The 26,631-nt window shown below is 47.6% G+C and overlaps 1 protein-coding gene across 4 annotated transcripts in view; it reads left to right on the top strand.

Annotated features, from left to right (window-relative positions):
- The window catches only part of NAV2 (neuron navigator 2), a 177,660-nt gene that overhangs the window by 81,278 nt on the left and 69,751 nt on the right, over positions 1-26,631 (top strand). For all 4 annotated transcript variants that reach the window (XM_010858421.1, XM_010858420.1, XM_010858419.1 and 1 more), the window contains exons 6-7: positions 19,038-19,176; positions 25,741-26,032. In XM_010858421.1, coding sequence (XP_010856723.1) covers positions 19,038-19,176; positions 25,741-26,032 — 431 coding nt within the window. The remainder of the gene's footprint in view (positions 1-19,037; positions 19,177-25,740; positions 26,033-26,631) is intronic.

The raw sequence follows: 26,631 nt of genomic DNA, 5'->3' as shown, positions 1-26,631 counted from the left end.
ATGGTGTTTTATCGGATGATCGAGATTTTATTATGTGGAAAGCTATAAATAGGCACAAATTTAAAATGTTGCACCAAATTGTCAACTTTCAGCATGGCACAGCATTCCTGTACAGGCAGCCTAGGCACAGATTTATTCTGACTTTATAAGCAGTAATCTCTTTTCTCCTCTCATGTGCTCCACAGCTTACTATGCTTTTCTTTCATGTCATGTATCACGGCTTGCAATTAAATGCATGTGTTTTTTTATTTGAATGTCTGAAATCCCCACAAACACCTCACTATAACCTCCATGAAGAAGAGAGGGAGACCATTTCTCTTTTTCATACTGCTGCTTCCCCGGTACAGTGCCTGATGCATAAAGGTCAGCACCCAGCCGATATTTTAAGGAGAAAAGCTTAAATATCACTTCCAGAGATGCCTTTTCTGACCACTCTATTTAAAGGAAGTGCCTCCGGTGACTCTCTTTTCCTATACCCTGTTTATTATCTTATCACTTTTCCCATAGCATCCAGAATGACTTTCCTTGTGGAAACCATGATGTCATAGTATTTGGTAAAAGTCTAATTTGGGCCAAGCCCAACAACATTAGAAGTAGCTAAAGGACTCTAGGTCACCTGTTAACAGTGGCCTGACCCACTGAATGTCGTAGTGGCATCTGTTGGCACAGTGACCTGGAAATGTTTGCTATTCTGAGCACATGGGGTCATGGAAAATGGGCAGGATTTGTCCTCTGAGGCTGTGGGTCCCTTATAGTTTTTGACTGTGAACAAGACAACTAGGTTATCTGAGTTCCAGTTTGTTTTTCTATGACATAAAGATAATAATGAATGTGTCCACCTAGTTGTGAGAATTGAGATGTATAGACAGTAAAGTGTATGGATCTGAATTGTTGTTTATCATTGAAAATAGCTTTGACCTCATGTGTCTTTTGTTGGAAATGCTGCCATTTGGGAGTTGGTTTGTTGTTGATTGGCACCCTGTTAGAAAAGGCATCTCTGATGTTGGATCGAGGATGAAAAGTCTAGGTTTATGATTTTAGGCCAAAGATGCTGGCACCTGGGGTCATGTTCTCTAGCCTCCCCTGTCCAAGGTTTTGCTAACAAGCCTGTAGTTTCAGATTCAGAATGGGAGGGAGATAAACACAGATAACAGAGTGGGTACTCTTTCTGGTGAATGAAGCCCTTTGTTTAGAGACAGAGGAGTGTGTGTGCGCTTTCGCGTATGAGGACCCACAAGTGTGAGCTCCAGACGAACCCCAAGAATTAGCAAATTGAAGGTAACAGAAATTGCAGACCCTCAAGATAAATCCGATGCTGAAATGTGGCTCATTCTGTCTTTATAGTAAGATTGAAGGATAGTATCCTTCAAGTATCCTCTTCCCTGGAAAAGGAGAGTGGGACCCACTATCTGTAAATGCAGAGAATAAGCCATAAGCCCCTCAGCAGGAAAGGGAGATTTTTCACTTATCCGATAGATTCTGAGCCCCAGCAAAGAACTGGGGGAAATGGAGGAGTTAAGCCACACTGGCAACATCTCCATACTGACAGCACCTTCACTGATACGGCACCAGGATCACCTGTTACTAATGGGTAACATCTTGTCTTACCCTTGGCCCTGGGAGGAGATCTCTCAGGAGGAAAGCAGACAGTACTCCTGCCCTCAAGGAGCTTACTGGTTTTTTTTTTTTTTTCTTTGAAAATAAACAAATAATGCGCTGACTGGTTAAGTACCATGGGGTGTTATGGAAGGTAACTGGCTCAGAGTCTAGAGGGAATCCCTGAGGAGGTGACATTCCACCCATGACTTGAACAAGGAGATGGAGGCAGACATGAGGAGATGTGGATGGAGAGCATCACAGGCAAATGGAACTCAGCGCAGGGCCTATGAAATAGAAAGAGACCTCGTATGTGCCAAGGCCCATGTGGGCCCTGTACTTGAAGTTAATGAAGGAGAGGCGCAGAGTGGCAGAGGGAGTAGGCAGGAGTCAGATCCCTTTTAGGCTGAGGGAACAAATTTGGATTTTATCCTAATGAATTTGGATTTTATTCTGAGTTCCCAGGGAAGCTACTGAAGGGTTTTAGGAAGAAAAGCAACTTGACCCGATGTCTCCTTGAGTCAGATCACTGTCACTACCGTGTGGGTGAGGGATCCTAGCAGAGCAAGAGGGAAGGCCAAGCAATCAGGGAGGTGGTTGTTGAAGGAGAGAGGCAATGGTGGCTTGGACCAAGGTTATCTTACGGAAGATGCTGAAGAGTGATCAGGTTCAAGGTGTATTGGAGAGGTATAGGCAAAGAACTTGCTAGGGGATTTTATAGGAGCTAGGAAGGAAATACTGATTAAGAGATGACTGATGGGTAGTGGTACATTGACTGGGAAGGGGAGGATTCCGATTTGGGAGTGGAATGCACACCAATTAGAAGTTGGAAACAATCGTTTCGCCTGAGATGCGTTAGATTTGAGATGTGTTGCATGCACCCAAGGGGGTCAGGATAGAGAAGCAAACTTCAGAGTGGTCTGTGCCTAGTCTTTGAAGCTGTGGATGAGATCACCTAGGGAAAGGCTAGGTAGGAACGAGCAGGGGACAAGAGATAGAGCCCGAGGGGTCTGGAGAGGAGGAGCTTGAGCAAAAGGACAGAGAGGCACAGCCAGTGAGGGAGGAAGTAGCCAGGTGCAGATGATGGCATGGAAACCTGTGAAGAGACCCGTTCCAGAAGGAAGACGCTGCCAAACCTGGCTGCATGCTGCTGAACACTTAGGCAGCAGAAGGATCTTTGGCAAAACTTAAACCACTGATGTTCTTGGGAGAAACAAAACAGTTTCAGTGGGGTGATGGGAACACAAGTCTGCCTGGCAGGTGGAGGAGACAGTGGACCATAGAAGCTGGGATGGAGACAGCTTCTTTGACGTGTTCTGCTGTAACATAGTCGTGGAGGAGAATATGGACGTGGGGTTAAAGAAAATTTCATTTGATGAAATAGGTGATATATTTCCTTGGCCAGTTAGTGGGGAAGAGCCAGTAAAAAGGGCAAAAACGGATGATTTTGAAGATGGAACAAAGTAGACTCATTAGTATTATTTTAATAAAAGTATTTATAGAAATAAGTGAACATCTTTTTTAGATTCATTTCAGTGGTTTTCTGTTTTCTGTAATTACCTGCTATATTCTAAGAATGCAGTTTTATTCTGCTCTTTGATACCTGGGTAGAGTTGATCAGCTGCATTTTGATTTAAAAAATAGCTCTGTAAGTTAACCTGAGAACCTTCACATCATTGATAACATTGTTTCTGTGGAGAAGAATGTTATGTGTCCTAGAAGGTCTTTGGAATCTGGCCTGTTTGGAAACCAGGGTCAGAAATAACAGGGGAAGACTGGCTCTTTGGAAAGAGTCAAAGGGCATCTGCTCCCACAGGGTTGGCTGACCTGCCTTCCTCTCTTATCTCCTCCTATTGCTGGAACGCTTAGCTATAGTGTGTGTTGCCTTTCAGAGCATGGGAAAGCCCTACCTAAACCTTACCCTGCAGATGCAGAGAATTCAGAGCGTTTTGTATTAAAGATGGGACCTTTTAACAGCAGGGAGAGGACCAAGACCCTTTTAAACTGCATTGTCTCATGTAGTAAAGTCACCCTTGAAAAAGTTGTGCATAATTGAAATTATATATTCAGTGCTGAAGGAGATTTACAGAAACTTGTACATGAGAGGAGGTTCCTTTATTCCCTTGCCAGTGCGTCCTTTCTCAGAGGAAAAGCCTGACTTGCCAGGCTCTCCTCAGGGACCCTCCTCCCTCCTTTTAACCCTCTGACCTGACCTCCTTGGTTTCCTTTGCTTCCCTGCTCACTCTACTCCAGCTACACGTGGTTCTTGAATGTGTAAGTTGTATCCTGTCTCAGGACCTTTGCGCTGACCTTTCCCTCTCTCAGAAGGCTCTTACCTCCAGATAGTCACCTAACCAGCTGCCCCACTTCTTTCAGATCTGCAGGACTCATCCGTTCCGGAGACCTTCCCTAGCTACCCTATGTAAAATTTCAGACACCCTCCTTGACAAATCACAGCCTCTTTCCTACATGACTTTTTTCTCCTTAGCACTGATCACTGTAACATACTCTATAATTTACATTTGTCTCATTGATTGTGTAGTTCTATCACTGAACAGTAAGTTCCATTTGAGTAAGGAATGTTTTGTCTATTTTGTTGATTTGCATAGCAGGGTCTCGGTAATATCAGTTAAATGAATAAATCCCTTAGTTACCTTGGCAATTAATGTGGATGGTTACATATTATATTAGCTTATAACAAAGAACAACTGCAGCAAACAGTGGAAATTTTTTTGTGTGTATGTATATGTGTCTTTCTGTATGTATGTCTCCATATATGTAGTCTCATTCCACCTAAAGTAACCCAGAGGTCAGCCAGATTCTCAAATAAGTCATGTTGTAAAGATAAATTCAGTTTCAGAGATGGGGATGGTTTAAAGCATCTTTGTCAGCCAGAGTTTGGGTCCATCCTGACTTTGTCTCAGTAAATCTAGGCTACACTGCCCTCCCCTGAACCCACCCCTCCGCGTCCCGGCCTCAGCCTTCCACTCACCACTGCAGAGACAGGCTCTGGCCACAGGTTTTCACCTGGGGGAGGGCCCTAAGGGATGAGAGGTGAATGATTAACTTTGGTCGAGACTCCTTCAAGATTACAATCTCGGCTCCTGGACACACTTGCTTTTTCTTTCACCTGGGAAGCCCCACTAGACCCTCACTTCCTTTCTGAGCTGACCTTTTATTGTCCCCCTTTTGGGGTGGGGGTGGCTCTTCATTCCCCCTTTGAAAGGCTTTTGTTTGCTGAACAAATGTTGACCACCCTGAGACCTTGCTCTGGGCCAGTTACTGCTTCCTTGCCTACCCTCTCCCCTCCCCAGACACACACACACTCACACAGAACCCCCTACCCCCTCCCCAAGTCCCCCGACCCTGAACTCTGATTGGAGAGGCAGCCCGGCCAGGGGGAGAGTCTTTCTCTGGGAAAGCCTTTGAAAGCAGCCGGGAGCCAACTGGTAGGATATTTGGGGAGGGAATAGGGCTTTTGGAGAGCATCTTAGTCCTTCATTTTAAAATAAAGACTTGTGGCTCTGACATTATTTTGCTTTTGAATTTTCACTAGTAAAACAGTTGTTCACTGTTCTCTGCATCTGTTTACATAGTTTCTCCTGAATTCCTTGATTACAGGTTTTAATAGGGATTAGTTGGTGCAACCCCTTCCCATCCCAGAACTGGAACTCTCTCCCATCCCACCTCCCCTCCCAGCTTATATACCATAATGTTTAAAGTAGCCATGCATACACCGAGCTTCCTTTAAAAAAACAAACCAAGAAATTAATGCATATTTTTGTTGGCACTGCCTCAAAATTGACATCACCAGAAATAATTTGCGTCATTGTTAATTGTACAAATAGGTGTCTCTTCCTTCCCAGGTTCCGCAGTTATCTCTGTAGGCTAATCATTTCTATCAAATGCTCCACATTCAGTTGTGGGTGGAATTAGTTAAGAAATGTTACGGTCAGCGATTTCTGTGTCATCGTTAATAGCCGCAGCATTGGCGGAGAGACTTTTCCTAACATTTTAGCACAATCCACGGGTGTTTAGAATATCCTTTCACGTCTAGATTTTATTCAGCTTGACCAGCTGTTCCTGGCTCCCTTGGGACCGTATGAGGGCCCTTCCACTAGGTGCTTTACGGTAACAGTTTCCAAGTTTGGTGTTAGCTTTTGCTTTGCTGAAACTTTTCACAGCTGACTTGATACCAGCACTCTGGCCTGACCTCTCGCTCCTTTGGCACTTTAGGGGTTAATTTTGTTGGTGGATCCGGTTTCTTTCCTGGGCAGGGGAATGGAGATCCCCCTGAAGCTGGTACTTTAGTAGCCGACTGCTGGTGCCTGGGATTCCCTGGCCCGGTGTGGGCTGGCTCGGCTGCCTGCCTGGCTGGCTGGCTGGCTGGCTGGCTGAGGGAATTGCCATCGTGAGATTCATTCAGCTTCTTTGTCTGCTTCCTCTGAGGATCACAATGTAGAATGCTCTGGCCTAGGAACCTGACAAGGTAGGACGATATTCTGAAACTCCTAGGGCTTGGGGCAGGGTGTGGTGCTCCTGCTGCCCTGGGTGGCACTGGAGAGTGGGCAGAGCAGCCAGCGGTACGGCTGCCAAAATTGCCGTGGGCTACGTAGTTGGGGGGGCTGGTCACGGGTCTGGAAACTCATCATCTTTTTCCTTCTCACCCCCATCCCTTTTTATTTTAACCTTGATAGTCCTAAAGGCAGCTGGAGCAAATGCCCTTGGTTCACCTGGACATTTGGGTAATGTCAGTGTATTCCAGACCATCTTATCAAATGAAGCTGCTGAGACCAAAACACTGGCTCTTTTAGGTCCGTATTTCAGCTTTTAGGGGGAGACCTTTGAGCCTGGGTGGGGTGGGGGGACGGGAGAACTGGAGAGAGACACCGTTGGGCCCCGGGCAAGGACTGCTGGTGGGGCAGAGGGCTCTGATTAAAACGACTTGCAGTTGGTTTTGTTTGGAATCTAAGAAGCCGGGTGAACTTGTGGTTGTGTTTACTAATACTGCAAATTACTGGGTAGGACCTTTTTTTTTTATTATTCTGGAAACTAGGCTCCAGGAAAGATGGCATAGATTTAAGTAGGAGTCCTTTTCTTGTTTGTTAGGACTGCTCTAAAGCTGCCCAAAGAGGAACATTTCTATTTTTAAGTCGGACAAGGGGGAGAGGAAACAATGTTCATTGCCACCTACTACTGGCCAGGTATCTAACAGACATTGTCTCATTTAATTTCTCTTGCAAAGCCAACAATATTATTTTTAATTTGAGGTGAGGCAGTGGGAGCCAGGAGAGGCTAAGGAATGCACTCAGGGTCACACAGACACTAGGTGGGACTGGCCACCACTCTGCCTTCCTTGTTGGGCTTGGCGGATGGCTCAGGATGGTTTTATCTCTAAGTTTAAATGTGGGTTCAGCTGGATGAAGGGCACTTTTTATTGTGGAGGACGTGCCAACGTACACATGATACTTGCAAGCATGGCCTGCCTGGGCCTCTCCGATTCGGCTCATTTCTGGAGAGGGGTGGCATCAAAAAGAACTGCACTTTGGCAGCAAGACCTACCTGAGAGTTTGCTAATCTCTTTGAGGCTTTTGGACTCTAAATAAATCTGTGACTGGATTTGTTGCTCATTGGATTTATACGTGGTTGAGGGAGGAGGTGGAAGCCCAAGTGAAAGTCAAACGTGGGAAGGTCAGTGGCCTTGAAGTTGGCCTGGGGCTGCTGGAGTCCCGGAGTCCCCACCCCGGCGTGTTAAGGCTCACCCAGGCTTGGCAGTAGTCGCTCACATGTGTGCCTGGGGTGGCTAGTTGGCTAGGGTGGAACTGTTTTTGGGTCCCAGAGCTGATTTAGAGTGTTTGTTTCCTGACTTGGGCTTCCTTCCCTTCCCATCCCATCGGCCTTAGAAAGGGTAGCTGAAGGGTAGGCCCCTGACAAGTTGCCCTGAGTGAGGCAACTGTTGTTCTATCCTGGGCATTCAGGTTTCCAGACGCCTAAGATGTATTGGGAGGTGACTGGGAGTATGTGTGGGTGGGTGGGTGGTGGTAATGGAACCACCACATCTTCCTTCACCAACAACTCTAGACCTAGGGCAGCCAGTCTGGGATTTCTTCCCTACCCCAGCTTTTCTATAATTACATGGAGAATACTTTGATTCCATTAAAAGGTGTCCCAGGTTTGGGGAGGGCAGTTTGGAGGGAGAATGAATACATACATATGTATGGCTGAGTCCCTTTGCTGTTCACTTGAAACTATAACAACTTTTTCATCAGCTATATTCCAAGACAAAATAAAATTTAAAAAAAAAAAAAAAAAAGGTGTCCTGGGCTTTATGCATAGCAGTTGGGAGTTCTGAGTTCTTATTTGACTGTAATTCCTTGAAAGCCTCTTTGCCTCTGCTCTTACATAGAATGAGAGCTTGGGTTTTAGAACCATGCCAATCTAGCTTCAAATCCAGCTCTTTTTATTATCTCTGGCACGGTGGGCAGGTCACCATAGCCTCTGCAAGCCTCAGTTTTCACATCTGTAAAAGGGAACATCAGTAGTTTGTGCCTTATAGTCTAATAGAAGTGTGTGGGGTAATGAATGTAAAGTGCTTTAGCAAAATCCCTGGAGCCCACTGTTATAGCTTTTTAGCTTCTGTTTGCCAGTATTTTCATGAGCCATCTGCTAGGCTGAGCTGTATATGATATGCTGAATTCTGTTGATGTTTAGGGTACTCTTATCTTCTGGTACACAGAACAGCAGAATCCCAGAATTTGCTGCAATCTTTGGCAAAAGCCAGGCGGCTGTGGACCAAGTGTCAGCAGCTTTCTCTGGTGGAGCCTTGGAGGAGAGAGGCCTTTGTGCAGCTGAGGCCAGCAGACATGCTGGTGCCTATGCTAACAATGAGGGTAGAGGGCATCCGGACCAGAGCCCTGGGTTTGGTAGCTCAACCAGCCCCTGGAGCCAAAGGAGGAATTTCACGCTTACTCAGGGGACCACCTACTTGTTGAGGGAATGAGTTACCAAAATGGGACAAAGGTGCCGTGGGGTGAAACTCAACCCCTGACATTCTGAGTGCTACTAAATCCCCTCGGAGCCTTCTTTATGGGGTTCCTGTTTCCCTCTCTCCACCTCAAATGATTGGCCTTGCACCTGGCACCGTCTGTAGAAGCTGCTTCTCCCCTGGGACCCTGCCCATTTATGGCAGCGAGCTCTTGCACTAGAACTTCATCATCTTTTTCATATTGTGGGCCTGCCTCTCCTTCTTGTGGTCTTTGCAGAGTCCCTGGATCCCACCCTGCAGCTGACAGGAGCTGGCTATCTCCTCTGTGCCTGGAGTTCTGGTTTGGTCCCCAGGAAAGGCTTCAGGGGCCTGGGTGTTGATCAGCACCAGGTCACAGAGGAGGAAGTCTGGGTCTTCTGGAGGTGAAGATACTGACAAAGTGAATGGCAGGGCCCGGGTTCACACTGAGATCTGTTAGATGGGCCAGAAAGTTCATTTGGGTTTTTCCAAAGCATCTTACAGAACAACCCAAACTTCTTGGTCAGCCCAATATTTTACTTTTTTTTTCTTCAGAGCATGTGCTGCCTCCATCTAGAGCTTCAGAGGTTTATGGTACCCTGGCCCACTGCTGGATGAAACTTAATTTATTTGGATTAGTATCTAACTCTGTCCTGGCTTTTCATTCGAACTCAGGTTCTGGGTTATTTTGTACTGCAACAGCAAACTGTATAGGCTGATCGCAGGGGGAAAACCTGAAGGGCGACTTGCTTGCTCATAGCTTTGTTCAAGTGGCTCTCTTTTATTTACTAATATTTTTTCATGTGGGAAACTTGAACGCCCTTCTAATACACATGACAAGTGTTCATGAAAATGTGTCAGTTGAACAGATAAACAAGATGGTTGCGCATTCTTGGATCTGTATGTGAATCCCAGCTTCAACAATTCCTAGCTGTATGACCTTTGGGCCTTTCTTTCCAAGGGTCAGTTGTCTCATCTCTCAAATGGGTATAGAATTAGTCTCAATCTCATGGTACCCAGGAGAAAATATAGGTAAGCCCTTAACACTAGTTATTATTTTTATCATAGAGTTGGGTGGATTAAATGAAAGAATGCAAGTAATATAATTAGCACGGAGTCTGGCGCAGCTTTAAACTTCAATTAAAGTTGGCTCTTATCATTGTCAGATAGGCAGCAAAAGGATTTTGCAGGAGTCCTGTTGCATTCTTTGAAGGTGGATTTTCTTAAGGGGCCCCAGCAGTGGTTAGAGGAGGTGACGCTCCTGAGAAAAGCTCCTGGGGAGGAAATAGTTAACATACCTGTCTGGTGGGAAGTGAAGGTAGCCAAACCCTTTCCCTTCCCCGGGGGTTACTGCTAAGCCCTGGTTGGACTTGCTCACTCATCCACACCAAAGGATCTCATTCCGCTGGGCCCTGGGGTTTCACGGGAACAATTGCCTTGAACAATAGCCAGAAAACAAGTTCCACCAGTCTGGGGTTTTGCAAGTGAATGCAGCTGTCTGGCAGGGGGCACGGGGCCCTGGAAATGGGTTCTGCCGTGATTCCGGAGCAGAACTGGAAAAGTGAGCAGGTAAAGCCGCGCGACCCAGCCCTGGGTGGCTCTACAGCATGAGTTTAGTCACCAGGAGAGGGGCAGGCGGGAGGGCGGGGGCTGGCCAAGACAGTTCCTGAGAATGTTTAGGGCCTTCTGGAGTAGACCCAGTCTTTGGGTGGGGGTTTTGGGTGGAGGGTGATTAAGATCCCTTGCTTAGTGAAGGCTGCTTTTGAGGACCAGAATTACAGTACTTCATCTCTTCTAACCTTCTGTGGTTTATTAGTGAGCAGGGAACGAATATTTCTCTACAAGCCGATTTTTTTTTTTACAACATCATTTAAGCATGTCTTTCCCTTGCATAAACAACATTATCTCACAGGGAGTCCATTTGGAAAGTCTAATGACCCTCCAGATCCTTCAGTAACTCCTCTTCTCAGAGCAAGAGTCTTTTGCTGAAAGCCAGGATTCCTCATGCCTGGGCGTGTAAATCCTAGTGGAAAAATCTGTTTAATCATCCTTCTAACCTTGGGGTTCGGTTTTGCCTTTTTACTTCATGGAAGATGAATCTGTACATATAGTATCACATGAATTCAGAACCATTGCAGATTCCTGCTGTTGAGATGAAGTTGTAAATACAATACCACATTAATTCAGAACCATTACAGATTCCTGATGTATCTACAGACTCCCCAGAAGAGCTTGATATTAAAAATTTGTCCAGATTAGAGGTGATTTCTCAGGGGAGCCTGGTGAAAGCAGGTTCTGTGGAATGCTAACTCCCCACAACAGTGAGGGAAACAGGGAGTGTGAGAGGCTGGAATAATTTATGATTCTTTCACCTGCGTTTTTCATAGCTGATAGCTTGTGTTTGGGCTGTTGAAATTGTGCTTTAAGTCCTCTGAGTGGCATTTGAATTCCTGACACAGTGATGTCAGCATCTCTTGTAAGACTCTGAAACTGGATCTCCTTGTTTTATGGGCCTTTCCATTTTTGAATAAATTTTCTGGTCACTTTCGAGAGCCTTGACTGTGGTTCAAATGCTGTGTCTTGGCCCACACAGGGTCTCTCTGATATTACGCGTGATTGCTGTCAGTCACTGGAGGTTCTTTTCAGACGAGGCTGGTTAGCAGACAGAGATTTCAAAGCTGACGTATGTGTCCTCTCCCTCTCATGAGTTGTTGGATGACTCTTCAACGCACACAAACCATGCCCAGTACAGTGCCTGGCATTTGGTAAACACTGCCAGTGGTGGCTTTATACGTTAGGTAAGATTGCATCTTGTTCCTTTGTGGATAGTGTGGTCATGCAGAGCCTCTATTGTGGATTGGGTTGTAATGCCTGTGTATTATGGGGTCAATCAGGTAGCCTTGTTGTAGTTCAGTTGCTCAGTCGTGTCCACTCTTTGCAACCCCATGGACCGCAGTACCCCAGACTTCCCTGTGCTTCACCATCTCCCCGAGCTTGCTCCAATTCAAGTAGCCTGTATGAGTACAAAGGCTCAGGTTGGGGTGGTGTCAAATAGGAAAGCTGAGGTCTGTCTATAGAGGGCAGTTACAACTCATCCCTAAGTCCTCCTGTGTGTAAGATATCGACACCTATCCCAAATATTGAAAAGACTCAGCGTGGGCTTCAAAAAGAATCACTATGAGATGAAATCAGCAGTGAGGAAACCCAGAGACTAGAAAGTGTAGTGACCTCTTTGGCAGCTTTTGCTGAACGAAAGGAGATGCTCTGATCAGTGGGGACCTTCAGCGCCCTTTGCCTCTACTAGCTTTTCTCTGAGCTTAACCCCCCCAGGATGCTGGTTAGAAAGCACCCTCTGGGATCGCTGTGTCCAGCTCCTTCACTGGAGACAGAGAACTAGAGGGTAAGTGAGGTGTCTGAAGTCTTCTAGGAGGCAGTTCTGGGGAGGGCAGGGGCCAGGGCCGGGCTCTCCTGGCTCCTTGGCTTTGCCACCTGCAAGCCTTGAAGGAGAGAAAGAGCGCCAGCGGGCCTGGGCTTTGGCACGCTGCCGACTGGCGCCTTATGCTGGCACTTGGTTGGTGGTTTGAGGGGCTGTTGAAATCTGTAGAAGTGTCAGAAACCGGTGCAGTTTCTGCTTGGTGTCCTTTGCTTACCTTCCTGTTTTACGTTTTCCTCGGGCTCTGAGCTCTGCCTTCTTGGCTGCCACATCTACCGGCTTTGCGATCAAGGGTGGGGACCACTGAGTCATCTTCGTATCCCTGATACCTTGCGTGGTGCCTGGCACGTAGAGGGTGCTGGCTGACAGGGTGAGATGAACAAAATTCAAGGTCCCTGGTTCCGGATTCAAAAACACTGGAGTTCAGGAGTCTTGAAGAAAAATAGCAAGTATTTGATGGAATTCTTTCCACCCACCATTGGCAAAAATAGGTGAAGGTCGTTTTCCAGTCTGATCACTTATGCCTGTAGTCGTGACGTATGACCACCAGTGGAGGACTTTTCATTGAGTAGAGAAAAAAGTACGCGGCCGTGATCTGGGTAGGAAATGATGCTTTTTGTTGATGGTTCTGAGAAGTCAACAGAAGCATCTTCTTGCCATTTCTCTAGATGTCCCAGCCAAAGAATTTATAGGGCATAAACATCATATGCTGTTTTGGAAAAAAAAAGGGAAACCAGCCAAGCTGTGGGCCCTATGCCCCTTGTAGTTTCCTGTTATAGAATCTGGGGAGGAGGAGGCCCTCGGGGCTCTTCTGGTTGTTTCCCAAGGCTGTTGACCACAGTGCTGTTTCCACTAACACTTTTGGAGCAGTTTTGAGTAATCTTGGCAATCTTACAATATAGAGTGAAGGTGAAGTGGAACAGGAAAAACTGGTAAAGAGAATAGATCTGTCTTGTGTTCATTTATTCTTCTGGTCATTCATATATAAAAATCATTCATTCATTCACAAAATGAAATCTTCTTTAATGTTTTTCTCAATGTCTGAGGAACACTTTTGTACCCAAAGAGAGTGTCTTAGAATTAATTAGGTTTTACTATTCAATTTATTAAAGCTTTAATTTTAAACCTGTGTTTTCTTACAAATCTTATCTGTAAGTCAAGTACTTTGCATAAAGTAAGAATGTTTCCACCTGTTATTTTGATTAGTACTTTATTAATTCAAACTTAACAAATTGTATTTGACTGATTAGTACTATTTGCGAATCTAGATAAATTTCCTGAAATACTTTAGATCACATTTGTAAACTTAACATACCTGGCTTCCTCAAGTTCTTCAAACGTTGGATTGGATAGACTTTAGTAGCCTAACAAGCAAAATCTTTCTAAGCACTTAAACAATCTTTGCAAATCAAATAACTTATGACATTTGTAACTTCACTTTGTCCAAAACACTTCAATTCTTTGTACAGTCTGAATCCAATTCTTAAATCTTTCGTCTTAAAAATCTCAAATGAAAAATCAGTACTCATTTAGATTCAAAGCACAAGACATTTTTAGATTCTCTAACATGCCATATATTTTTAAAAATAGTATAAATTGTATAGATTATCCCAATGATCACCAAGCTTTTACTCTATAAAATGAAGCATTAATATTAGGATTTATTTCATTATCTCCCTTCATCTTTTTAGACCATTCCAAGGATTTAAAATCACTTTACTCCCCAGAGGGGAGGAAGTTCGTCCTACCGAGTGGGCTCAAAACCCTCACGTGGATTTTCACAGTCAGATTCACGAGCAGGGTGCAGGAATGGCCAAAGCATTTCCAGAATGATTGTTCTGGGCCATGGCTGAGTGCACTGCAGTTCTTTCCGTCTCTCGAGCCTCTTCACTGGAATTTTGTGTCACCACACTGCAAACCCAAATCCTCTGAGTTACTTTCAAATTTCAGCCATAATCAGGTTTTGTAACCTCTTTCAACATTTATCTTCTGACTTGGGTCAACAGACTTATACCCCGTCCCACGTTGTACCTAATTTCCTTTGCCGCTTGATTGGATTCAACGAATGTTCTTACTGCCTGAATGAATCCTACATGCTTTCCACATTTTTCCCATCTGACTTTCAGCCACGCGTCTGGAGTCGTTTTACCAACAAATTGCAATCCCCCATTAGTTAGCACCGGCGTACCAAGTGACAAAAGCATAGTTTTGAGTAAAAGAGAGACATTTATTAGATCTCACTGTTTGGTCTCCCAGAGGTGGCTTCTGACTTCTGGTCTGCTGGATGCAGGAGCTCATGTGGTGTCATTGCTCTTGCTTCTGCTTCCCTCCCTCCCTGCTAGCTGCCTAAGAGGCAGCCAAGGATGAAGGGCCCAGCAGCAGCTTTAGGCTTCCTTTGCTTTTCTTCCAGACTGTGCATCATTCTCAGCATCTCCCGTGTGCGGAGTGCTCTTTTAGGCAACGTTGAAGAGATCATGCCAGCACTTTATAAGAAGTTCATGGGCAACTTGAATCTCTGAGAGGGGGCTAGCATACCATGCATTCTCTTCTTGGGACCACATTGTTATCACAGAGCATCTTATGGAACTAGTTTTCCTTACGATGCTTCTTGGAACTCCCTGACAGTGATCTTGGTGGCCCAGGACCATTTCAAATATCCTGAATTTTAGAGAAGGGACAAGTTGGAGCTAAATGACTTTATATCTAGAGAGATTCGCCAGTGTCCCCAGAGAGCCAGAAGTGAGGGAGACGTGGCTTAGTTTTCTGAGCTCGAGGACAGCTCTTGTTTCTGGTGCACAGACAGCGCTGGGGACCCCAGGGCAGCTCGTGCTCAGCATAGACCTCTCTTGCCATTGCTCCTTCATCCTCCTTCTCAGTCTCCCCACTCCTACTTCTCTGTGGGGTAGATCCTTGATTTGCCCCTTCTGGGCTGACTTAGTTGCTAGGACCCCTATCAGCTCAGGGTGGCCCCGTGATGCTCTGTGCAGAGACATGGGAGAAGTGTGTGTGTGAGGAGTGCCGCATGTCCCCCTGCGACAGCATCTCAGTGTTCAGAGGGCACAGAGGAAGAGCGGGTACAGTTTCAAGGCAAGGAAATCTGGAGCTTGGATTTGTGGGCGCCTGTTACTAACTTCCCCCTTCCTCCTCTCCAGCCACGCTCCTCTCCTGCATGTCTTCTTTCTTCACCCTTGGATTATAGGAAATTTCAGATACCTTCAGTGGCTAACCCCGGAGAGCAGATGCAATTAGAGACTCGGGAGTTTCTTCTCATCATGAGTGGTCGGAGTCCTTTTCCATCTGTGATGTCACCCTTTTCCCAGCAGAGCCTTAAACGGTTGCAAGCCTAGGTCGTGTCATCCACATCCGTGTGTCACCCATAGAGCAACTGAGGCACAGCGGTTGTGACATGTCAGAGCACAAAGTGGGAGGGAAACGGGCTCAGAATCCACTGCTGGGGCTGCCTTTGCATCAGAATGTGCCCCGCCTGGCCTGCATGCGAGTTCAGCCAGCAGGCGTTCAATAAATACATGCTGTATGCCTGGAGATGGGGGATGGGGAGGCTGGCATTGCTGCTGTATCACTGCCCTGGAGGTGGTGGTGGGGAGGGTGGGCATTGGGGTCAGGGAGAGTTTCCCAGCCAGCCCTGCCCTGCATTTGCTGAGAGCCCTGGATGGCACTCTCAAAGCCTGTGTCCTCATTAGGAAGCTAAAGCCACCCGTGAGGGAATAGGAGCGTGGCTGAGAATACGTGCAGGTACTGAAGAGTTGGCATTGGCAAGTGCTCAACGAACGGCCAGGTGATGCAGGCCAGAGGGAGCACGTGTTCTCAAATTAGACAATTCTGCCTTAAACCCAATTCCAAAGGGGACTGAAGGGGGGCACTGGGCAAGATACTCATTCTTTCAGCCTTGGTCCCTTCACCCGTCAACTGGGGAGGGGAACGGGTCCCTTGCAGGTGTGATGTGAAGAGCGGAGATAGAAACGACGTATCGGAAGCACCTGGCCCGATGCCTGACGCCCAGGATGCACTGCTTACTATCACTGGGCGGATCCCTGCGGGTGCTTAGAAAGTAAGACAGACCATCAAAGAGAGAACGACTGGAAAACTGCAAGAGCGTGCAGAGTGAACCCAAATGCGGCAGACTGTGAATTCAGAGGAGGGGATTGTCAGGGTGGGCTGGAATATTTGGAGAAGGCCTTAAAGGAGGATTTGGGACCGGATGGAGGCCGGGCCAAGCCAGTGGAATCACAGGCAGGAAGTTGCCTGAGACCTGGAACTGCAGTTCCTGCGAATTCATGCTTAGTGAGCCTCCTCCTGAGCTCCCACCCTGTCCCCCTTTACCCTCCCTGTGTGAGAACCACCTTTGCATGTTTCCCCTGCACTTGTGTGGGACCCTCCAGGTGGGCTTTAGAAGCCAAACTGGTGGGCTGAAGGGAAAGGTGATGAAGACAGCTTTCCACTAAGCTTTGTCTTCCTGCCTGATCAGCAGAGCTCAGACAGGCATCCTATGAGCTGGCGGAACAAATCAGAACTTCCTTTTCATTACTTGGGAGCGGTGGTTTGGGGTGCTCCTGACTTTCTAAGTCTCAGGGGCGTTTCTTTTTGTGTATGTGTGTATATATGCATATATATATAATGTATGCCACAGTTTTTAAAGATTATTATACTCCATTTATAGTTATTATACAATGTTGGCTGTATTAGCTATACTGTGCAATATATCCTTGTAGTTGATGTATTTGATACATAGTTTGTACCCCTTAATCCCTTACCCGTCGTGCCCCTTCTCCTACTCGCTCTCCTCACTGGTGACCATCATTTGTTCTGTGAGTCTATCCCTTTCTGTTACATTCACCTCTTTGTTGTATTTTGTTAGATTCCACATGTAAGTGATATTCTGTAGCATTTGTCTTTCTCTGACTTATTTCACTAAACATAATGCCCTCCAAGCCCATCCATGTTGTTGCAAATCGCAAAATTTTGATCTTTTTTATGGCTGAGTAATATTCCATTGTGTGTACATACCACATCTTCTTCATCCGTTCATCTGTTGATGGACACTTAGGTTGCCTCCATATCGTGACAGTTGTAAATAATGCAGCTTTATTGGGATGCATGTATCTTTTCGAATTACTATGTTTGTTTTTCTGGATGTATACCTAGGAGTGGAGTTGTTCTGACACTGGCATTCTGAGGCATCAGAGAGCCGCTCTGCGGGCCTTTCGGTGAGGCACGGCTCCCTGTGGAGGGCTGAGTGGTGGAGAAATGTGGTTATGTCGACGCTTTATCATCACACAGCCCCGGATGCACATGTTGGCCCTGCCACTCCTGCTCCGTGACATGCCAGCTCCTGCGCCTGGGCTTCCTCCCGGGGAAGTGGCCCCTGTCGTTTGCCCGTGCGCACTGACAGTGGACATAATAGAGAGCCGTGTGTCGTCACAGGAAGGGGGGGCAGCTGGATTCAGGTCCTGCCCGGCATGCTGTCTGACTCTGTGCCAGGTGGCATACCTTCCTCAGCCTTGGTTTCCCTACCTGTGGCCTAGAAAGACAGTAATACTTAGCTATTTCCACTCCGTCAAGTAGAGCAGTGTCATGGTTTATGCTAGAAGCTTACTTTATAGGTTCCTTAACTTCCCACTCTATGTGTCTAAATCAGCAGGTATTTATTGAGCACCTGCTATGTACCTACCACCCTGCAGCCAGACCTGCTGCCGGGATAGGGAGCAGGTGGGAGGAGGGGACACTACGGATAGAGGGACCAGGGAAAGCCTTCTGGGGAGGTGACTCTTCAGAGAGGAGGGGGAAGGCATCCAGGAAGAGGTACAGTAAATGCAAAGCCTTGAAGGCGAAAACCCAGAGCTGGTGAGCAGTAAAGATGGGCGTCCTTGGCAGGACTGACTGGAGGAGGGGCTGGATCACAGGGTCTTGAGGGCCAGAGTAGGGAGTCCTGAGAAGCCCTGAGGGATTTGAAACAGCGGAGCAATAGATCTGACTTGTGTTTTACAGAGACCGTTCTGGCTGCTGTGGGGAAACTAGATGGCTGGGGACCAGAAGAGGAGCCTGGAGCCCAGCTGGCCTGTTGGCAGTCACCAGGCAGGGCAGAAGCAGTCAGAACCTCTGGGCGCAGGGGTGGGGGCAGCCGTGCACACCGGGAGAGACTCTGCAAACAGAGGCAGGAGGACCAGGGGGCGGCCCGAATGTCTTGGTAATGGGAAGCAGGAGATGGTAGAAGGAAAAAGAGGAATCTTTGCTCGGAGATTTGACTTGAGTGGTGCGGGATGAGGGTCTTGACGGATTTGAGGATTGAGAAATGAAGGACTCTATTTTTGATGCATCTTGAGATATAATCAGAGTTGTGTGTGTTGTGTTAGTCGCTCAGTCGTGTCCGACTCTTTGCGACCCCACGGACTGTAGCCTTCCAGGCTTCTCTGTCCATGGGATTCTCCAGGCAGAAATACTGGAGTGGTTTGCCATTCCCTTCTCCAGTTATTAGAGTTAGAACTGCCAATAGGGTTGATGGGTTTCTGCCGATTTTTGCACTGCCCTTCTCTTGGCTTTCTGTGCCAGGAGTGGGGTCCAGAGAATTCCTACAGCAGCTCTTCTTCCCCCTCTGAGCCGCAGGGAGGACACCCCTGCTGACTCATTCTCTGCCCACTTTCTGCTCCATTCCCCAAACTCCCTGCTCCTCCTCTGTCTCTGGAGGTGGCCCTTGGCTTTTGAAAGCTCCCCAGGTGATGTTGAGGATGGGGTAGGTAGTGTGTATGTGTTTAGTCACCTCTGCTCAGGAAAGTACCGCCTTTTAGGGGAAGACACATAACACCCACTTCCCCAGCTGCCAGACGAAAGCAGTTGGATGTCACCCTTGAAGATGAGTCACATTAGAGGCAAAGGAGCTTTGTCTGGGGCTTTGTGCACCAGGAGCCTTTGGGGATGGTACACGTCCGTCTGTATCGTCAGGCTGAGCTGGTGCGGCGTGACGTGCTCAGGGTGTGTTTGTCTTGGCAGCTGGGATGACAGCAGCTCCGTCAGCAGCGGGATCAGTGACACCATAGACAACCTCAGCACGGATGACATCAACACCAGCTCCTCCATCAGCTCCTATGCCAACACGCCTGCCTCCTCGCGCAAGAACCTGGATGTGCAGGTAAGGAATGGGGTTCCTCCCAGGCTCCCCCAAGGCCCCTGCCAGTGGAGAGCCTTGGGCTTGTGGGCCACGGGAGCCATTTAGGGTGGGCAGAGTCCCCAGGTCCGTGAGAAGAGGCCCAGCCTCCTGCTCACTGCCTGTGGTCTTGTCTCCTGATTGTGTCCTCTCCTTACAGGGAGAGGGGGCGTGGGCAGCGGGGTGCTCGGAATAGGAGTCGGGGGGACTCACTGCTCTCACAGCGGTGGCCTTGGCAGAAATCACCTTTCCTTCCCGGAACTCAGTTTCATCATCTATTTAGAAAACAACAGCAACAGGGATATTGGACTCAATTGGCCATTCTTAGCGTGGAATGTATGTCCACAGGACAAGGGTGGGCCTTGAGAGCCGCAGGGTGGGGGCAGGGCTAGAGCCCTGGCCCAGAAGACCAGTATGTACCAACCAGAGATTGGGAACTGCTGCTTGGTGGGTCCTATCCTGCCAGTGTGTTTTATTTGGGCCACAGTATCACTCAAGGTTTTATAAGTTCATTATTTCACATAAAAAGTGAGCTTCTGATTTGTCTTGAAAAATCAGACGGTATTGCCTCTTTGAGGCATTGTCCACAACCAACAAGTGTCCAAGCATCCCCCCACCCCAGACACACACGCTTTGGACAGGGCACCCATGCCCCAGTGTGTTGGCCAGCTGCACCCTTGCCTAACTGTGCCGAGTCACCGAGGTTTCCCACCCCTGCTCTAAACTCTCAGAGCTCATGTTTCAGAGGCAGTGCTTCCTAAGCAGTTTTGTGGGGGCGTGTTTGTGTGCGCTCACAGCATCCCTTGGCGGTCAGAGGGGTTGGTTCTGATGAGCCCAATTTACTAGTGGACAGGTGAAGTGACCATCCTCACACCTGGTTGCTTGCGCTGGGACTGACTGGCTGTGGTAACCCGGGAACACGTGGGCTGGGACCCTCTTCATGATGAGTCCCTCCCACCTGTGGGGGCTGTGGCCTCAGGTGAACCCCTGTAAAGGTCCAATGGGGACAGAATCTCCCAGGAGGGCCTCGCGAGGGCAGGGATGGCACATCCCCCGTCTCTAACTCCCTTCCTTTCACATCCACTTCCTTTCTCTGCTCTTTCTCCCTCTGGACAGATAGGAGCCTCTTTCAGAGTCTCTCTGCTTTCAAAGGTATCTTTTTCTTTGAGGACAGGGCTAAATAAAGGATGTGTCAGAGTGTGGGAGTCATTCTGTCCCACAGAAATGTAAACACTGGCCGCCTGATGAAATCTGTGAGGTGTTGCTTCTGGGATTGCCTGTGACTTCTTGAGTTTTCATTTTTAGCCCAAGTTTCTAATTATTGTTGGTGAACGAGGGAGGCTTGTAGTGGTTGTTAAGGGGAAAAAAAAAAAAAAGCTGCCTAAATGAAAGGGAGCATAAAGATTTGGGGAAGCAGTGCTGAAATGTTCCATGTCTTGATCTGAGTGGTCCTTACGTAAATATGTTAATTTCATACAATTTCTTCAAGTTATATACTTAAGATTGTCCATTTAGTGTATGAATGCTATACCTCAATTTTTAAAACTTGATTAAAAAAACCTAGCCGTACCATTCAAGGGATGAGTGTTTAGTTATTAGATACAGATTAGAGACACCAAGCCAGACTGTGTGCCTACCACTTGCCAAATGTTATAATACCTACCCTTTCCCTTTCTTTGTGGACACTAAATGATTTTTTTGAGACTCCTTCTAGTTTCAAGGTAACCACCATCAAGCTTCTAGACTGTCCTTAGAAACTGAGCTGTGGAACTGAGAGAGAAGGAAAGACAGACAGACACAGAGAGGAGAGAGAAAACGATTTGTAAAGTAGATTTGCTCACTTGCAAGGCAGGAAGAAGCTTGCTCCTGACATGCTCGCTGAGCCAACAGAACACTGTCAGAACAATCTCCTTGTCTTTGTTCCCTTCTCACAGAGCTGGAATTAGAATCTATTTTCCACACCGACACAGAGTAAACATCTGGAGTTTACAAATGATGCATTTGAATTTGATTAATGCCAAGACCCCCTCCTCTCTGATCAGCTCTTTGCTTTCATCTAGCAAAGGTTACATCAGAAAAGCTTCAAGGATATGACACAAGCATATCTTTTGATCAAGAGCAGAAAGTTAATGTCAAGAGTATTGTAAGGAGTTTACAATTCATTGGACTGGGTTTGTTTTTTGTATTTTGTTTTTTTGCTATAAAACTACCTGAGTTTAAAATATTTGAGTAAAATTAAGTAGATACCAGAATAAAATGTAGATTTGTAACCACAGTTACTAAGATTCCTATTGAGCTGGTTTATTTGGTATCTCTTTGTCTCTGTCCAGGGAGCATCCCTGAGTATCTGATCCACATAAATCACCTCCTTCTCTCCTCCCCTGTGCCACTCTGAGGAAGGCTAAGGACCATTACTCCACTCCAGGCAGCATCAGGCAGCGGGAACGTGTCTGCTGCCATCCTCCCAGGGCTCATTCAGGTTCCCATCACACACTGGTTTCCTTGGACAAACGGGCAGCACAGACCATCCCAGAGGCAGGGAGAAGTGGTCCAATGTGTCGGGAAAGCAGGTTGAGGACAGGTTGCCTGCCTAGGTTTTCATGTTTGAAAAGCCTCTGAGGACCAGCCAACATCTAAGGAACAGGGAAGCAATCGCCTGGAAGCCTACGCAGCAGCCTCGTTTAGCTGTATCAGAGAGGAGCTGGGTCCCGGAGGAGTGATCCTTGGGGATGGAAATCCCCTTTGTCTGTGGGTGACTGTTTCCTCCAGTGTGCTGGAGCACAGGGAGGGTCTTTGATGGGGGCACCCATGCCCAGATACCCAGCACTTACTTCTGCTCACTGTTCCTCAGTGTGCTAGGCAGAGAGTCCCCCAGCCTGAGCTCTGACCGCCTCTTGATTGACTTTCTCCAAGAAAGCTGGGGAGTCTGCTTGTAGGGACGGGGAAAAAAAACATGGCCTTGAAGTCAGGGTTGAGCTCCCAGCTCTGTGACATCCTTGGATGAGCTCAACCTCTCCAAACCTCTGCCTCCTCATCCATTTAAAAAAAAAAAAAATCACAGTAATTAAGACTTATCTTGAAGGGTGAGTGTGAGAGAGATACAGACATACTTTATCTGAACATGCTTTCTTGGAGCCAAACTTAATAATAGAGAGACAAATTCCCTGTTTACCTTCATGCAAGACAGAACTAGGTTAAATGCTAACATGCTGGAGATTTTCAGAGGCAGGACACTTGGTGATAGAAAGCTACTCTTGGTCCCTCCACATTGAGCTCCTGGCAACCACTGTCAGCTCTCTGAGACACTCGTCTGACTACCATCCCTGTTTCACGCACAAGGTTGCAATCTCAGGGAAGTTCAGCCACTTCCTCCAGGGTCACACACGCACAGGAGTGGCAGCACCTAGGACTTGAACTCAAGTCTGTCAGAGCCCAACCCCCTGCTTTCCCCCCACATCCCGCCCCACGGCCGCACCTCACTCCCCAGTGCCTGGGTTCCATTCCCTCACTCTCAGAAGACTGACCCCCCTCTCCACAGTCCCTCAGGAGCCTGGGCTCTCGAGGGAAGAACTCTCCCATCTTCCAGGCTCTCTCCCTTCCTCCTTGATTATGGGTCTCTCCACTTCCCTCTTGACTATTGAATGAGTAAGTGGACTTACAGGTAGGGGCCGCAGGGAAATCTACCTAAAGGAGGTACCGATTGAGAAGGGAACAGTTGGCAAAGGGGAGGGTGCGTCTCCACGTGGCCGTCTTGCTGGGCCTCCTGTGTTAAGCTCTGGGAACAGAGAGGCTGGCCCTTCTTCGTCTTTTAATCCCTCCTGGTGCCACCATGTGATCTGGCCCAGAGCTCGGAAGGGGATGTGAACGCAAAGCCAGCAGTGTGTCCGGGGGCACACGCTGCAGTGCAGAGAGCAGCTGGGATAGCTTCCACCCTGGACCGTGTTGTGGGGGCTCTGATGGTTGGATGACTGTTCTTTCCAGAGGGGGATTCAAGCTGTAGTTAGACTGGGCATGTGTAGACTCTCTCTGCCATTGGTAGGGAATCAGAATTCTGGGGGTCCCACCCAGAGGCAGGAACTGCTCGAGAATTGGACTTGGGGAACCACTGACCAACCAGGTTGGAAAGAAAAGTTTCTGAGAGTAGGTGATGTGTTAGGCACCCTGGCCATGCAGCATCCCCTCATCCTTGGGCTTATCATTTGGGAAGGCAGCATAGCATGGTGGCTAAAATACGGGCTCTGCACGCAGGCTCCCCAGAATCCTTGCACTGCATGATCTTGGGCAATCTTCTTTTCTACTCTGTGCCTCAGCTTTCTCATGAACTGAAACTTCCTCACAGGGTTTTTTTGGTGAAGATTAAACGATACATGTAAAGCACTTTAGCCCAGTGCTAGCACACAGTAAATGCGTAATAAATTTTAATTGTTATTGCTATTGCTATTAGCATCACTATAATTTGATCAGAGAAAATAAGGTATAGGAACATTAAAAGAATAATTAATGCAGTACCCCAGGATGTGGTTTGTGCTAAGTTTTTAGTACCTCTTAGTGTATAAAAGAATGTGTTAGAATGTATTTGAACATAAGCTCAAGGAGGTTAATGATTTGTACTTTGTTCTCATTAAGCATAGTACTTCTGGTACCTAAAAACTTGCTTGATACATTGTGGTATCAAGTAAATATTTATTGAGTGAATGTTTCCAAAGCCAAGATATTTTCTGCCTCAGGACCTTTGCATGTACTCTGCCCCCTACCTGGTATGCTCTTCCCTTAATCTCTTCTCTCAGTAACTTTCTGTTCATTCTTTAGGACAGATCTTCAAAAAGGCCCTACCAAACTGCCATTCCCTATCCCCATCGTCATAATCTAAATTACATCAGTGCTTGTAATACTCTCTCAGACTCCTTGTCCTTTTCCATTTATATGTCTTGTATTTCCAAGCTTCAGGAGGGATGAGATCCAATCTTACTCACAGATCCTCAGACCTACCATGGTGCCTGGCAAACCATGCATATGGAGGAAATTCTGGTTGAATGAATGCACTGGAAGGTTAAGGAAGGACTGCAGGCTGGGGTGCTTGGGACACGGAGCGAGTCCCATGAGTTTCTGCTCCTCTGTAAAACGGATGAAGATGAAGACAGTTCTGTAATACTTACCTTCTTACCCTCCTTGACCAGGTGGTGGTCCAGATTGGATGAGGTCATTTTGTTAAAGTGTGCGATAGCTCGAGAAGCACGTGTTCACTGATTTCACTCATTTAATCATCGAGCCTTGATTGCTCACTTGCTGGGGACATGCCTCTGTCTGTGTCCCTTGCCGCAGCTGAATGACGAGCTTCTCATAGCCCGGGAGTGTGTCTGTCCTCTTCTCTCCATGCCTCGTACCTAGTGGGAACTTCAGCATGTTTAAAGAATGGTCGAGTAACCGAAGGCACCCGTGAGATGGCAGAGGGAGAGAGAGGGGCGGCTGTGGTGGTGACAGAGAGGTGGTTGAACTTGGGCTGCTTGTCTGTATGGAGCTTTGTTCCCATTCAGCCAGTGTATTCTCTGGAGGAAGCCATCAGTACTGATCTCAAATGACAGGCATCGGGCCAGATTCTTGCCAGGGGGTCATTCTGATTTCCTTCTTTGCACATGTTGCCCACTCTTGGTTGTGAAGTGTGGCACATACGGGACTTGTATCTCAGGGGAGCCACCCCAAAGTGTTGCTGACCTTGCTTCCCTTCCCTGGTCAGTGCACTCCTTCGCCCTGCTGAAGTCTGCTCGGACTGGTCCCAACCCAAGGGAGGCCCCCAAAGCTTGCTTTCTGGTTAGCAAGTTACGCCTTTTAACTGCAGCAAATCATTAACATCACACTTCTGTCCCCTCCTGGGCTCAATGGCCAGGAGGTCAGGCCTCTTCCAAAGAAAGCTGGCTAATTATATCCCCTGTCTGCACAGAATCCCACAAGAGGAGCAAGCCGTGGCAGATGGATGGAGCTGGGCTGGGAGCAGGCACCCTCTGGCTTGTAGCACCCGGGGATGTGACTTCTGAGGAGTCCCTTCTCTCAGCCCCTCTCTGTCCCTGATTCGAGGGGAGCTAGCGGCCTCAGTCTCTCCTCACTCTCTGTGTCAGACTCTCTGTGTGATAGACTGTGGTGCTCAGGAGCCGGCAGAACAAAGGGGACCTGGGCTGGGGGACTGGGAGCTGCAGAGAGCTCGGGCTGCTGGAGTTAGAGGCACGTCGCCAAAGGGCAGAGCTGGGGGGCTCAGTTCTTGCCACAGCCCCGTCCTCTGGTTCTCCTGCATGGAACTCTCCCTCTCTTTTTCCTCTGGCTCCTTTTACTCTCCTCCCTCACTCCCTTCTCAGACATATTCATATTCTTCACTTTCCTTGGACCCAACAGATCAGGCTTCCTAACAAGATAACCAGTACAAAGGCTTAAACATTTTAAAGTGGGCATGTATATTTTCCCCCTAACTTGTCCAGGGCATGGGCCTTTTTGCTCTGGAGTGAGGGGCTCCCTAGCCTGGGGTTTGAGAAAGACTGATTCAGAGGGTCTCCTTCACAGACTGACGCCGAGAAACACTCACAGGTGGAGAGGAGTTCCCTGTGGTCCAGCGAGGATGTCAAGAAGTCAGACGGGGGCTCAGACAGCGGCATAAAGATGGAGCCGGGGTCGAAGTGGAGGCGGAACCCGTCTGACGTGTCTGATGAGTCCGACAAAAGCACGTCAGGCAAGAAGAACCCCGTCATCTCACAGACAGGCTCGTGGCGGCGAGGCATGACGGCTCAGGTCGGCATCACCATGCCAAGGACGAAGCCGGCTGCCCCGACAGGCACGCTCAAGACCCCCGGAACCGGTGAGTCAGAGGCTCGCTCTTTCTCGCATGCGCACTTGTCAGTTTCAAAACCGGGAAAGCAGTCACGCTAGCAGGGCTTGATGTTTTCAAGTCCCTGTAAGTGTTCAGGTATTACTTCTTAGGGTTTGGACTCTGCTCATAGCCAGCTTTCAGAAAGATTCATATCTTTGCCTTTTTCCAAGTGGAAATTTGTGAGCATGAGAGCCTCTTAAAGTCTGAGGACGGTTCAGCTGCTGAGACGTGTTCAATTGGTTGAAGCATGGTCAGGCTCTGAGTTAAGGTACCCAGTGAAGACTATTCAAGGGCACATGGTTATGAGCTGTTGATATGCTGAGTCAGTATTGCCCGTGATTTAAGGATGTGTATAAACGAGGGCAGAGTTTTTGCAGGAAGGCAGGATACCCACTGAAAATGTTAGGGACAGCTTTTTAATGGATAGAGGGAGAATGGGCAGTAAAAGACAAGGTCTCCTTCCCAGATGTGTCAGTGATTGGCTGGCTTTGCTTTATTCTGGGTAAATGTAGACTGCTTTGCAAATGAGGAAAATCACTGACATCTCCTAAAGGCTCATGGTGACAGTCGTAGATGAGATTATCTTT

The sequence above is a fragment of the Bison bison genome, unplaced genomic scaffold (assembly GCF_000754665.1).
Source record: "Bison bison bison isolate TAMUID 2011002044 unplaced genomic scaffold, Bison_UMD1.0 scf7180017864388, whole genome shotgun sequence".
Classification (NCBI taxonomy): Eukaryota; Metazoa; Chordata; class Mammalia; order Artiodactyla; family Bovidae; genus Bison; species Bison bison.
Note: the sequence above shows the minus strand (reverse complement) of the source record. Positions and strands in the feature narration are given on the sequence as shown.